At 29.2% G+C, this 15256-nt stretch overlaps 2 protein-coding genes and 1 pseudogene across 3 annotated transcripts; 2 read left to right on the forward strand and 1 right to left on the reverse strand.

Moving 5' to 3' along the window:
• Window positions 1–30: 30 nt before the first annotated feature.
• Window positions 31–1773, reverse strand: LOC109603141 (bolA-like protein DDB_G0274169). Of its 2 annotated transcripts, none has more exons than XM_020019601.2 (3): window positions 1322–1773; window positions 253–449; window positions 31–198 (listed from the first exon to the last, which is right to left on the reverse strand). In XM_020019601.2, exons 2-3 carry the CDS (start codon window positions 430–432, stop codon window positions 49–51), a joined length of 330 nt encoding a protein of 109 aa, XP_019875160.1. In that variant the 5' UTR covers window positions 433–449; window positions 1322–1773; the 3' UTR covers window positions 31–48. The 2 variants fall into 2 exon arrangements, with proteins under 2 accessions (XP_019875160.1, XP_019875159.1); XM_020019600.2 differs by lacking the exon at window positions 1322–1773 and adding an exon at window positions 581–717.
• Window positions 1774–3492: 1719 nt separating this feature from the next.
• On the forward strand, window positions 3493–7349 carry LOC109603144 (neutral alpha-glucosidase C-like). Its single transcript, XM_049965027.1, has 13 exons — window positions 3493–3780; window positions 4000–4089; window positions 4141–4368; window positions 4594–4750; window positions 4805–5010; window positions 5064–5245; window positions 5301–5630; window positions 5690–5946; window positions 6000–6260; window positions 6319–6723; window positions 6784–6894; window positions 6958–7076; window positions 7138–7349. The coding sequence occupies exons 1-10, from the start codon at window positions 3761–3763 to the stop codon at window positions 6514–6516; spliced, it is 1929 nt and encodes a 642-aa protein (XP_049820984.1). The 5' UTR covers window positions 3493–3760; the 3' UTR covers window positions 6517–6723; window positions 6784–6894; window positions 6958–7076; window positions 7138–7349.
• Window positions 7350–11348: 3999 nt separating this feature from the next.
• On the forward strand, window positions 11349–13960 carry LOC109603134 (neutral alpha-glucosidase AB-like; annotated as a pseudogene).
• Window positions 13961–15256: the final 1296 nt, after the last annotated feature.

Raw genomic sequence — 15256 nt, forward strand, 5'->3', positions numbered from 1 at the left:
AATTTGAAGTTATTAAATGAGAAGTGACTATTAAAATAAAGCTTGTATTTATTTTCCAAATCCACCTCTACAGTTAGGGCTTGGTTCCACATTTTTATCACATTCATTCCATTGGTCAGGAGTTTTTGCCAATATAGACAAGGCATGTACTCCATTCTGCAATTCTTCTTTAAGCACATCATTCACTAAACGGTGTCTCTATAATAACATGAAATTGTATTAATTATGTAAAAGTTATGTGATTATTTTTACCTTAATCAGGGGAAGGTTGTTAAATTTTTCTGACACAACTACGACTTTGAAATGTGTCTCGGATCCTTTAGGCACATTATGCATGTATGATTCATTTATGACGTCTACATAGGATGTGTTAAGTTCCTTTATAAGTTTCGTCTTAATTGCGTTTTCCACAGGATTTTCAACAGTTGACATATTCAAGCCCAAGAATTCTGAAAGTGTAAATTTTTAAGTAATAAATATAAATTACATAACCTATAAAATAATTCCGATAATAATTATTATAATGTTGAACATGATAATATCTATTATCATGTTCAACTCAACTTAATAATTTTACTACCTTTTCTAATTAGGTAATTTGAAAATGCCTTCCTAAATATTTTATCCATCAAATTTGTTTATAATGTGTTGTACTTATAAACTACTTTATTGAAACGTATATTTGAACTATTATCTATTGAGAAGACAAAATGAATAAAGTTGTTTAATTTATAGTAGTATGCAATAAACTAATATTTTTTAAGTTTAAATACCTGATTTACATATATAAAGGAAATCTTTTTAATTTTTACTTTATTTTTAGTACAAAAATAATTATACTTTCTTGTAGTATAAAGAATAGCACCAGAACGTATGAGAAACCCAAGTTTGTAATTAAACATGCATAGATAAGGTATGATTGTTTGAATGAGTAATTTAACTTTTGCAATTAGTGCCTAGCACAGGAAAACGTAAAAGAAAATAAATCTATTGAGATGTCACGTATTCATATATACAACATTGACCATAATGCTTGGAATTTTTGAAAAATATTGAATATTGAAATTTTTAATAATTTTAGTATTACACCTATGTATGTGCAAAACCCGATGGTTTACCACATATACATGTATAGGTGTATAATATAAATATATATAGCTATTCTTGGAATATTTTAATAATATTATTTAACAAATAAAAGATTTATTTTATTGTTATATCATGTTAATATTTTGTGTGGTACCCTTTGGCTTTTACAACTGCCTCACAACTCTCGGATCAATCAATTTATCAATTTACCACAGTTCTATTAAATACCAACCCTCATACAATTTTTCAAACAAATCGGCCTTGTTTCGTATATTAGTACCGCTGATTTTTCGTTCAAGTATTTACTACAGATCCACAATCCTTCATTACTTCGGCCTTTTCTCTTAAAAACCAATCTTTAACCAATTTTGAGGTGTATTTTGGATCGTTTTTGTGTTGAAATATATGTATATAGCCCCAAAATATTACTAAGGACACTCTATAAACGAACCAATCCATTATGTCTTTTATATGGCGATTTGGACCAACGCAGTACGAAGAAAAACACCCCCATACAATACAGAACTTCTTCCATGTTTAACAGTTGGCTTTATGTATTTTTTATTTATTCGTTCACATTTCGGAAGTCGAACATAAACAGTACCACCACTGTTAAACAGGTTAAACTTGGATTCGTCACTCCACACAATTTATTTCCGTCGTTCACTGTCCAGCCAATGTGCTCTTGGGCAAATTTTACTCTGGCTGCGATGTTCCTCTTTCGTACAAGTGGTTTCTTTGCTGGCCTACAACTTTATAACCCAGAATTATCAAGTCTTCAACGTATAGGACATATACATCGAAAATATGGGCCGATAATAAAAATGGAAAGACCTCAGCAATACGCACAATTTTTTATCCTGTAGTTGGGTGGTTTTTCGTAGTCTGCCTGAAGATTTATCAGTTTCTAATATGCCACTTACTCTATATTTCTGAATTATTCATGAAATAGTGACGTTTTTAACACATTCAGGCGTAAAAATGAGTGTTTAAATCACTTATTTCGGTTTAAATACTAGTTTTTAAAAACAAATCAAAGGTTTTTGTGCAACCAAAAAATTTAAATTTCATACAATTTTTGGTTTGCTATACGGAGTGGGTAAAATCATTATAGAATATAATCTGTTTATTAAATTTTAGATTATTAATAATTTTGATATTTTTTGAAATTTTCAAAAAATAGATATTATAGCCAATATTATATAAGTATACATTTATGTGATTACCTAATTACGTATAATTCGTATTTCGTACTATTTTATCTGTACGTCAGTTTTGCAAGTGAAATTATTTATTTCAGCCGAAGATGTAAACATAAAAACATTTATTGTATATATTATATTGCATATAAAAATGTCATATTTTAAGTTATAAAATTGTAATATTAAATGAACTTATTAAGCTTGATTTTATAAAAGTAATATTTTAAGAAATTAAAAATATTAGAACAGTGTTAAATCTCCTACTCATATCTATATTTTAATTTATTTTATGAACTTGAAATCATTTTTGTCAAATTCAATTTATTAAATAATCTAAGATTATTTGTCATTATTAAATCAATTAAAATAAACAAAACAGATAAATATTTGTTTCCAATATTATTGTACATATATAATTTCATAACCGTATTTTAAAAATTATTCCAAATAAGCTACTACAAATGTACAAAAATAATTTAGTAATTCGATATCTTTTCAATAACTTCGTAAATTTTAACAAGATTATTTAAATATCCTTTTAATTTAAGAATAATATTTATTATTTTCAAATTACTTAAAACAAACAAAACGGATATCTATATGTTTGCTTCAAATGTTATTGTACCTATAAGTATTATTTCATAATATGAATTGTTTATTTAAGGGTATTGAAAATAAGCTTCTATAAATTTACGGAAATGATACCTTTAATTTAACTAATTAGATAAATCTATACCTTGACATCAATTAGTAAATTTTAACAAGAATAACATTTTAATTTAATTTTCTAATAAATTAAAAAAAAATCTAGTATATATTTTTTTAATACTAAGAGGTACGTGCGGAATTCGCATTTAATAGTGGTTCATTTAACACCCTGAATTGCTCCCCTTGAAGCGCAAAAAATCAAGATTTACTGATTGTAAGTCATTTTTAACATTATTACCTCATTGGTTGGGCACAAATTTATAAAAAGCAATTATTTATTCAACAGTTTTTAATGAAAAAATAATTTCGAAATTAGGTCTTCATTTTTGTGCAGAATTTCAAATTTTAATAAAAAAAGTCTCAATATCGGATGATCAACATAAATTTTAGGGGATTTTCCCACTTTCAAGTGGCCACACTGTATAAATGCATATTTAAATTATTTACTTATCATGTTTTTATATAGTGGAACATTCTCAACCGTAATCTGATACAGTTGTTAAAATCGAATCAAAGCAAATTTTAACAATCATATTTAATAATGAATTATCACTAATAATGATATTTGCAGTGTAAATAAAACTGAGTGGAATAGTGGGTCGGAATGGCGTAAATTTCCTACAGTCATCGAAATCATGATTTCATTCGTCAACAATCTGCGTACTTAAATCTCTCAAAGATACATGTATATCATATTACTTAATATTAATTTAGATAAATATAAACTATAAATATTAGACACTTGATAATTCACATACAGTATGTTCAAGATGTTGGGGAGGTAAGTCTCTATAGAAACTAGAATAAAACGTAATAATAAATATGATTTAAAATCAGTTATTTTAATTTATTAAAAAAAGTTTAACTTTAAATCTCATTATCTATTTTTATTATATATTGTTTACCTTTCAATTCGTTTTATTATAAAAGAAATCTATGTATTTTTAATTTAGTACATAAACATTAAATAAATTTGTTGTGCTTTTCTATGATTTTTTAGGGCATTCATCTTGGTTGCCTTCTTGGCAATAAACGTTCAATCTGCTGACCATAACACCTTTAAAAATTGCTCAAGGGTAGAGTTTTGCAAGTAAGTAAACATAAAACTACTATATGATTATATTTAACGATTATGTTTTAGTGATTTACGGTACCGAACCCTTACTGAAAAACAAGTGTATTCAGCCATTTTGGATAATGTAACAATAGAGGACGGAGTTGCTAATATTCCTCTAAAAAACGAAAATGAAGAACTTACTTTAACTGTGACAGCTCTTGAGGGTGAGAAGTACAGAATAATAATTAAAGAAAGCGGTTCTCAAAGATATCAATTATCGGATGTTTTAAAAGAGGAGCCTAAGGCACTAAAGTGAGTTGTTAAATTAAAAATTATATTAAGGTGGTCCTTAGCTTAAATATTATTTTATAAATTTTATATTTGGTAATATTGATAATTATAAAAAAAAATAAACTTTGAGCTTGAATTACTTTTGAACCATTCAACTTCAAAATCATAAGAGACTCTTGTTAAGCGTAGAGCGTTAAATTCTTTATAAAAAATTCTATATATATACATGTATATAAATTTTTTTAGGTTGGAATCAAGTCAGGACGATAGTCCCGCATTAATTTTAAGTGTAGCAGATGCCAAAAGTAAAGTTGTAGTCAGCAACTCTCCATTATCCATAAAATTTTATCTCGATGATGTTGAAAGTCTAAGCATAAGTGGGTCTAAACTTATCATGTATAATGTAAGTAAGTTGAACATAAATCCAAGTCATCTAAATGACATTAATTTTTCGTAGAATGAATCTACAGAATCATTCGCATTTTCAACGGAGTTTCCCCAAGCAAAACAATTATACGGTATACACGAACATGCGGATATCTTGGCGCTTAGGAATACTAAAAACGGAGATCCGTACCGTTTAAGAAATTTGGATGTATCCGGTTACGAAATCAATTCTACGATGTCTCTCTACGGCGCTATTCCAGTTTTGTATGGACATGGGTAAATTCAGTTTATTGAATCCTTGCGAACAACTTCACAAAATTTAATTTTAGTGTTACTCATACTTCGGGAATATTTTTGCACAACGCCGCCGAACAATGGTATGAAATAGAAGACAATCAAGCGTATATAATGGTCGAGAGTGCATTGATGGATATTTTCGTTCTTTTGGGTCCAAAACCCAAAGACGTTGTTCGACAATACACCAGTCTGACGGGAGTTCATCATTTACCTCAGATAAATTTACAACTGATTTATCGTGTACTTCAATCTAACACGGTGTTCGTTTTAGTTATGGACTTTGGGATACCATCAGTGTCGATGGAATTATGATAATCAGTCTGATGTGATGGATGTTATAGCTAATATGGACAAAAATGATTTTCCCATGGACGCAATGTGGCTTGATATTGAATATAGTAATGGCAAAAGATACTTCACATGGAATCCAGAAAACTTTACTAACCCTGCAGCAATGTTAAAAAATATATCGTCTACTAATAGGAAATTGGTGACAATTATTGACCCTCATATTTTCGCTGACAATTCTTATGAGGTCTACGAGGGAGCAAAGAATAAAAGACTTTTTGTCAGAAATGATGATGATTCTGATTTTATAGGTATGTATTTTTCTTTTCTAAGGTAATTATAAAAATAAACAAACCAAATTATATCTTAGGGGAATGTTGGCCCGGTAATAGTAGTTACATGGACTTTTTAAATCCTGAGGCAAGGGCTTACTACGCAAAAAGTTATTCAAATGATAGTTTTTGGTTTAATGACGACACTTTAGCTGGAATTTGGAATGACATGAATGAACCGTCAGTTTTTGATAATAGTCTAGAAAAAACCATGCCTGGAAACGCAATACATTACGATAAAAACGGAACATTGGTTAAGCATAGAGATATACATAATATTTATGGTTTATTGCACGTAAGTCATCATTTAATAAATTGTCGAAAATAATAATAATATTTATATTACAGACAATGTCAACTCACGATGGCTTAATGAAGAGAGATAATAATACGAAACGTCCGTTCATTTTAACAAGATCACATTTTGCTGGAACTCAGAGATACGCGGCTATATGGACAGGCGATAACCAGATCGGATGGGATTACCTTAGGGTCAGTTACTCAGAATGTTTGAATGCTAATATTTTGGGTATTGCCTTCTGTGGTGCTGATATAGGTGGATTTGAAGGGAATAACCTTACTAAGGAGCTGTTAAGAAGATGGTATCAAGTACGTTTGTTTTTTGTAAAGTAACCTTCTCACAGTAAAATTAATTTGTTTCAATTAGGCTGCTGCTTGGACTCCATTTTTCAGAGAACACTCTACATTGGGTTCAGCTCGTCGTGAACCTTACCTGTGGGATGAAACTACACAGAGCATAATCAGAGATGCAATGAAATTAAGATATAAACATCTGCCTGTTTGGTATACACTATTTTATGAACATACTCGCAATGGAGATCCAGTCCTACGGCCCCTTTTCTAACATTACCCAGAGGACGACAAAGTGTTTTCAATTGATGATCAACTACTTGTGGGTAACGATATATTGGTAAGAGCAATTTATGAACCAGGGGTTAAAGAAGTAAACGTTTACTTCCCTGGAGGGGAAGATCAAGTATGGTATTCAATAAATAGTAATGCGTTTTACAAAGGCACTGGAAGTCAGACCATTAAAGTGGATGACTACTCTGTAAGTTTCATATTATTAATTTATATTAATAAATTTATTGTTAATGTTGATTTATTTAAGATACCCATCTATTATAGAGGAGGCAGTATAATAGCTAGAAAAGATATGGAAAGAAGATCATCAGCCGAAATGGTTGACGACTGCTACACCATATACATCAATTTGGACAAAGTATGACCATTAGTTAGTTATTTCATTGAATTATAATATAATATTTTTACTGTTCTATTTTAGAATGGCCAAGCAAGTGGAAACATTTATGTTGATGATTATACAAGTTTCGAATACGAGAATAAAAACTACACATACAAAGAAATTTCATATAATAAGGCAGATGATTTTATTTCCGTCAAGTAAGTAAATTTATAACATAAACAATATCAATTATTAATTGTTCCATTATTATAATTCCAGAGCTATCGATGATGATGCCACCCAAGCATTTGACATATTCATATGTAGAGTTGTTGTTAATGATGCTTATTCTAATTCGGCAGGAAAATATACTACTAAAGTACGGGGGCTTACGGTTGGAGAAACGAAAAGTTCATAGTCAAGTTAAAATAGATTTAAAATTTAAAATAAAATATATTTATAATTCAATGTTTTAATTAAATAATAATAAAATATTAATAATAATAAACATTTTTTACATTGAATAATTAATTATTAATTTTTTCAAAAATTTATTAAAAAGTAAATTTTCCTTTAATTACGAAATACATTTACAAATATTCTTAATATGAAATAATAGTCTATTTTAAGTGAACTTCGTAATTATGGGAAAATTTCATACACAATTTGTGTTCAAAATGATCGTCAATAATAATTGTAAAAGGAAATAAAATGGCTCCAACATGCGAATGTAAAATATCATTTTTTGCTCACGTGATAGTATAATTAAAAATAAAATAAATTACATGATCATCATAATCGTAATAATTCTCCATCCCTGTGATAATTATCAATTGTTGTGGTTATTAATTTTTAAACAAAGGTAAAAGGGTAAAATGTTTTATAACCAACAATTAAACAAGCAGTTATAGTTTTATTGTCAATTTCAATAAATAATTTGTGCGCAAGTTCTCTAGAGGCACCTTTAGATGTGCCTCTTCGCGCCAATTAAATATTTCTGTTTGGTACACAATCACGCATGCGCTTTAAGTTCGGGCTATTGTTTCAATGGTAGGGGAGGTGAGGTGTATCTTTAACCAATGAGGTAACACCAAAAACCGTGTTGCCGAACACTGACAATTCCTCAGTTTGAAAAACTACTTGGTAGTAGTGTACAATATGGCATCAACTAGTAATAATATATATAACATATATATATATATATATATATATATATATATGTCGCAGCGCGGTCAGGATTATCGGCCATTTCGAATATTAAATAACACGCAAATAGTCCTTACAATGTAATTGAACTAACAGGCACAGGATTATAACTAATAGTCAAACAATTAGGAGTCGTATGAAACGTGGTAATCCCGACGGTTATGCCAAGCCAAGCCAAAACTTCTACACAGCTTCCCTGACGGAGCTTAACTGTCCGCCCTCGCAGGTCTCCTCTACCGTCACCCTCGGTTCTTGCGGCTACTTGCGTTTCACATGAACCCTCCGACATATATATATATATATATATATATATATATATATATATATATATATATATATATATATGATAGATTAGCGACTGTTAATCTGTCTTTTTAGTTTGATTAAAACACTAAATTCACAATAATACGCTTTATTACAACAAACGTAGTTTAACCCTCGACATCTAAAGCTTGACTGCCTGGTTCTTTCTTAAGAACTGCCCCGATTATTAAATGTCGGTGACGTGAACACCAGAAATTTCACCCATCCAAAAAGTGTCTAAGGCGCACAGCACACTGCGCGTGCGCCTCTCATGAGCATATTGGTGATGCGAACCCATAAGATTTTCCCCTTCCAAAAAGTGCCCAAAAATAACAATAATTAAGAAAACTAAAATAAAATGTGAAAATTTTCAAAAATACATAGTAATAAATAAATTATTTTGCTGACCGTGCTTTTTATTTTCAAAGGGTAGTAAAGATGTTCGGTATAAAAGGGGTTTTGAAAAACTTCTCTTGAAAATTATGATCATTCGAATTGTAACATATATGTTGTTAAATATTTGTAAATATTTTTTTTTATTCTACCTGTAATAGGTCTTATCAATCTCACAAGTCACCACTGGACATATTTTAATATATGTATTATGAACATTATTTTTTCAGTTTTGGGTTTCGTCTAAAGTTGTGAGACCATTTAAACATATACCTGTATGGGTTTTCTTTCCAAAAACTGTTTTAAAAGCTACCATCTAATTTTTTAGTTACCAAAACTTATAGTATATACTTAGATAGTTTATCACACCACCATCCAAAACTATCAGTAATAGAGAGGTATTAAGCTCTAACATTTACAATATTAAATATTTCCAAAGAACGATAAGATGAGAAGGTAAAAAAGAGAAAGTAGTGCAATGGAATTTTTAATTTACATACAAAATTGTACAAATTATTATCAAAACAACGACAAGTCAATATTCCAACCACAAAATAAAATATAGCAGTACAAACTCGATAAAGTCGACATTAGGAGATCGTGTATTTAAAACTAAATATAAGAATAACTTTCCAAACGTAAGATTACGTAAAGTTTATAAAAATCAACCATAACTGAAAAAACACAAATAACAATCCTAAGCCTAAGTTTAATAGTACAAATAAAAATGGTCGCGAAAACTTTTTAATAAATATTTTTTTTTTTATTTTATGTATGTTTCCGAAGAGTTTTTCGAAAAAGGATCAGCTGGAAAATTTGATACGGGGCTACTAGGTCACAGATAGTATAATTTTAAAAATTATAAGTATATAAGATATTGAGTAATTATTTGCTTTAAATGCCGCACTTGAAATAAACACTTGAAATAAACAGATAAAATATTAACTTATGACTATGAATCATCATTTAATATGCATAATAATGCATAAGAGGCAAAATAAAGACACACCTTCTAAAAGGACCTTTATTAGTTATATTAATTATTTCACTAGTATTAATAAATATTATTTAAATACACTCATCATAAAAAGTATCGCATATTGCTTTAAAACCGTTAAGAATGTATTAAGTGAATTTGGAGTCAGACCTGAATGCTTGTTACTGCACCGTTGTTAACTAGGGAACCGTTGTAGGCGATAATTTTGTTCTTATACACGACAACACTCGCTCACACGTAGCCAGAATAACTTGCGAGAGGCTGGAATTCTAGTTTTAGGTTGGCCAGGAAATAGTCCAGATCTAAATCCAATCGAACATGTCTAGAGCCACCCATAGAGATGCATAAAAACCCGTAATATCGCTCTAGACAGTCTTAATAAGCTGGGAGATGTTTTAAATGCAGAATGGGAAATTTTGGATATGGAGCCTCCACATAGAATGAGGGATGTCATTAGAGCCAGATGATTCAACTGGCGTTAGAAATGTTTTTTTCTGTCATCCTGATTTTTCTCATTTTAGGTGATTTTTTGTTATTTTTATTATTTTGCTGGTTTTTCTTTAATTTTTGAATTTTATGCGATAAACCTTTATTAACCATTCCTAAGTTGTATTACTTGTCGCTTCCGAACTGTTTTAGAAATTAAAATTAATAATATAATCAATTATACGATACTTTTTATGACGAGTATATATCGACAAAATATTTCTGAATATACGTATTTCTGCTGAAAATTATTGTGTTAATTTTAATACCACTAACATTAATATTAAATAATTTGAAGAATAAGGAAATTTTATAAGAAAATGTAATTAAATTTCTGTATAATTGATTTATGACTGTAATGAGCCCTCAAGCGATTTATTTAATGATTAAATGACGTTAATACATATTTGTTCCTTTCTTTCTATAATAAAATTGTAAGTGAAATCAAAATAAAAATCTCTAGGAAATATAATAATTTATATAATATAATTTTGACATAATTGTCAAATTGGCCTAAAAACTAGACCAAAATAATATTTTTTCAGTTTTATTTTGTCATAAAATTTATTTATTTAGATTACTTATTATTACTTATTTATTATAGTATTAATATTTTTTATCAATCATCGATATTAGATAATCAACTTGGTAGCGGATTATTTATCCACGTGAGTTAGTACACGAACAAACACTTAAAGTAAGTAAATACAGATTAAATCAATGATATAGTAATGGAAATATCTTTTAACTTAACTATAAAATCTCAATCGATTTATTTGTATTTTAATATGTGTAACAATGTTGAGAAAGTGAGTATCGATTTAAAAGGGGTCAATATCAATAAATAACAATAACATTACATTTACATTATTTTAATTAGTTATTTATATATGTGATAATAACTATTACTTTTTCTTAACATTATTATTAAATTTAAGCATGTTCGATATTTTCAGCTTGTCGATATTTATTGCGACTTTGGCATTAAGTATACAAAACATAGAGGCAGCGTTTAAAGATTGCTCTGAAGTCGATTTCTGCAAGTAAATGATTCGTTACTACAAAAAAACAAATATTAATAACTTTTACATTCAGTGACCTGCGTCATAGAATTCCCGAAAATGGACAAGCTTACACCGCAGATTTAAAAAACTACAGGTTTCAGGAGAGCAATGTAATAATTCCACTAATCAATAGAGATGGTTCTCAACTAAGTTTAACGATAAGTGCCCTTGAAGGAGAAAAATATAGATTTAAAATTGAAGAACCGGGTTCCCACAGGTACCAATTGTTGGAAGTCTTAAAAGAAGAACCTAAAAAATTGGATTTAGTAATTTTAGAGTAAAAAGTTCAATCATTTTTATATTTCTTTATTTAATTATTATGTTTAGATCTGGATTAACATATGATAACAACTCTATAACTTTGGAGCCGGAGAGTGGTTCTGTTAGTCAGGTGGAAGTTACCGGTTCTCCATTCTCTATTAACATTTACTACAACTACATATTGAGTGTTTCTTTTGACGGAAAAAGACTCATTATGGAAGAGAAGGAAAACTCCTCTCCCTTTGCTTTTGCTGTGGAATTTCCCCAAGCTAAACAATTATATGGAATTCACGAACATGCCGACATCTTGGCACTGAGAAACACTATTGGTGTATCTGACCCGTATCGATTAAAAAATTTGGATGCTGCCGGATATAAAGTAAACTCTCCAATGTCCAATTACGGTGCTATACCGGTACTCTATGGACACGGGTAAGTTCATTGTGTCGTTAAAACATATAAAATAATTGTAAATTTGATTCACAGAACCTCACATACGTCCGGAATATTCCTACAAAATGCTGCTGAACAGTGGTACGACATTGACGATAATAAGGCTTATGTTATGGTTCAAAGTGCTTTGATGGATATTTTCGTGCTTTTGGGCCCGACTCCTACGGAAGTTGTTCGACAATATACAAGTTTGACAGGAGTCCATCATTTACCTCAAGTATATTTAACGACTGATACATAAAACATGTTATATTTTAATGGATTTTAGTTGTGGACGTTGGGATATCATCAATGCCGCTGGAATTATGAAAACCAAGAGGATGTTGAAAATGTCATAGCAAACATGGACAGTCACAACTTCCCAATGGACGCAATATGGCTTGATATTGATTATACAAATGGTAGAAGATATTTCACTTGGGATCCAGTCAATTTTAATGATCCACCAGACATGCTACAAAAAATTGCAGCAACCAACCGAAAATTAGTTACAATTATTGATCCGCATATTAAAATAGAAGACAACTATTCAGTATATAAAGGGGCTAAGGAAGCTGATCTGTTCATTAAGCTTAATGATGGTGTGACTGATTTTGTTGGTTAGTGAGACATGTCCCTGTTATTTTGCTAAACTACTTAAAATTTATTCGTAGGAGAATGTTGGCCAGGAAATAGCAGTTACATAGATTTCATGAATCCAAAGGCGAGAGAATATTATGGTAACTGCTATTCACTTCCAGACTTTTGGTATAATGATGATACACTTGCTGGAATCTGGAATGATATGAATGAGCCTTCCGTTTTTGGAGATATTGAGGAGAATACAATGCTAGGAGACGCTATTCACACAGACAAAAATGGAGTTAAAGTTGCTCATAGAGATGTACATAATATATATGGCTTCACTCATGTAAATTACTAGTTCTATTAATTAGCAACATTGTAGTAAAACTAATAATAATTTTAGACTATGGCCACACATCAGGGTTTGATGGCAAGAGACAACAACAGCAAACGTCCATTTATTTTGACCAGATCCCATTTCGCTGGTTCACAAAGATATGCTGCCATTTGGACTGGTGACAATCAAGTTGGTTGGGAATACCTTAAAATTTCTTACCCCCAATGTCTGAATGCCAATATTTTGGGCATTGCATTTTGTGGAGCTGATGTTGGAGGATTTGACGGTGGTACACCTTCCAAAGAACTTTTAATGAGATGGTACCAAGTATGCATTTTCTTTTACAATACTACTTACAATTTAAAGCTATATGTGGTACATATATTTCAATTAGGCCGCTGCTTGGACTCCGTTTTATCGAGAACATTCTATTCTGGGTTCAGATCGTCGTGAACCATATGTATGGGATAATGATACACAGCAAATAATTAGAGGCGCAATGAAATTAAGATATAAACATTTGCCAGTTTGGTATACACTATTTTATGAACACACTCGTAACGGAGATCCTGTTTTGAAACCTTTATTCTACCAGTATCCATTTGATGAAGCAGTATTTTCTATTGATGATCAACTTCTTGTGGGTACGTTGAAAAAAGCATAAGTGACTTCTTGTTTTATTATAGGTAATTTTTAGGAAGTGATATTTTAATAAAATCTATTTACGAACCAAATATCGAAAAAGTGGGCATGTATTTCCCTGGTGGTGAAGATCAAGCATGGTATTCCTTAACGAGTGATTCAGTTATCTTAGGGACAGGACTGCACAGTATTGGCGTTGATATTAGTTTTGTATGATTTATTTGATTAATCATATACAAGTATTAATTAAATAATACTTATGTTTAGATTCCCATGTATTACAGAGGAGGTAGCGTAATTGCTAGAAAAGACATTGAAAGATCATCTTCAACTGGTATGATTAATGATCCTTATACCATTTACATAAACCTGGACAAAGTATATTTATTCAAGTAATATTTATATTTGAAATTAATCACATTGTATATTTTAGGATGGTAATGCTTATATATCTTGATGATTATACAAGTTTTAATTACGAAAATAACGATTATACTTATGTAAACCTGACATACCACAAAGATGAAAAGAATTTTATTGTTGGGTAATAAATTATAACATAAAATATTTCGCTAACTATAATCTCAATTTTTAGAACTATTGATTCAAATTCGACACAAGCATTCGAAATTGTTATTACGGAAATTATTTTGAATGATGCTTATTCTGAAGGGTTAAATGGAAAATACATTACTAAAAAATTAAACCAGACTTCTGAAGGAACCAAATTGGATAAAATACGAATTATTAGCAACACAGAATTGAAATTCTAAATTTTATTTTAATATAATATATTAAACTTTAAATTTATTTATAATACAAAAAATATTGAAAAATATGTACTTCAATGCACTTACTGATAACATAAATAGTTAATCGATTTATCAACTTATATAAAGTATTTATTAATTAAAATTAACAACCGTATATTCGTAAAAATGTTGTTGTATAAATATATTTAATATCATTCATTTGTTATAGTTGCTTTAGGTATAATAATTATTGTATTGCATGTTTAATATATGAATTGTTAAATATCTAAAATATTTAGATGGTTATTTTCGAAAACAATGTTTTAAGATGTAGTTTCAAATTTAATTTCAACAACTCATTTTAATTCTTATATATCTAATTGTGATAGATGTATTAACTATACATATGTATATGTAGTATTAAATATTATTGTATTTATATACAAATTATTTTCGTTGATACTACACAGGAAACAAGTTCCTCCATAAAAATAGTAATAATCAAATTACAAATGTAATCAATAGTACTCGTGTATTAAATTGATATACAGCATTGTGAAATGTAATAAGAACATTTAAATAAATAACAGTAATAAGCTAATTATCTTTTTGTAAGATGAATTTTTATTGAAATAAAAGAGTCTTAAAATTATTTTTAAGAACATTTATTAAAATGAATTACCAGATAAGTTTATTTTATACTTATACTCTTCTCGTAATTCATTATTAGATAAATTATACAATACTAAGATAGTAACAAATTATTTGCTCTTCTAATTGATCCTGAAAAAAATCTTTTTAATTCCATCAACTTATATTTTTAGAACTGAATTTGTGTGGGAGATTACAAACTAGTTGTCATTCGACAAGGTCAATAAGCAATAATATTTTTATGTGTACATATGAAAAAAAAATGTGATTTTTTTACCATAATTATATC

Source organism: Aethina tumida, chromosome 3 (genome assembly GCF_024364675.1).
Source record: "Aethina tumida isolate Nest 87 chromosome 3, icAetTumi1.1, whole genome shotgun sequence".
In the NCBI taxonomy this organism is placed as follows: Eukaryota; Metazoa; Arthropoda; class Insecta; order Coleoptera; family Nitidulidae; genus Aethina; species Aethina tumida.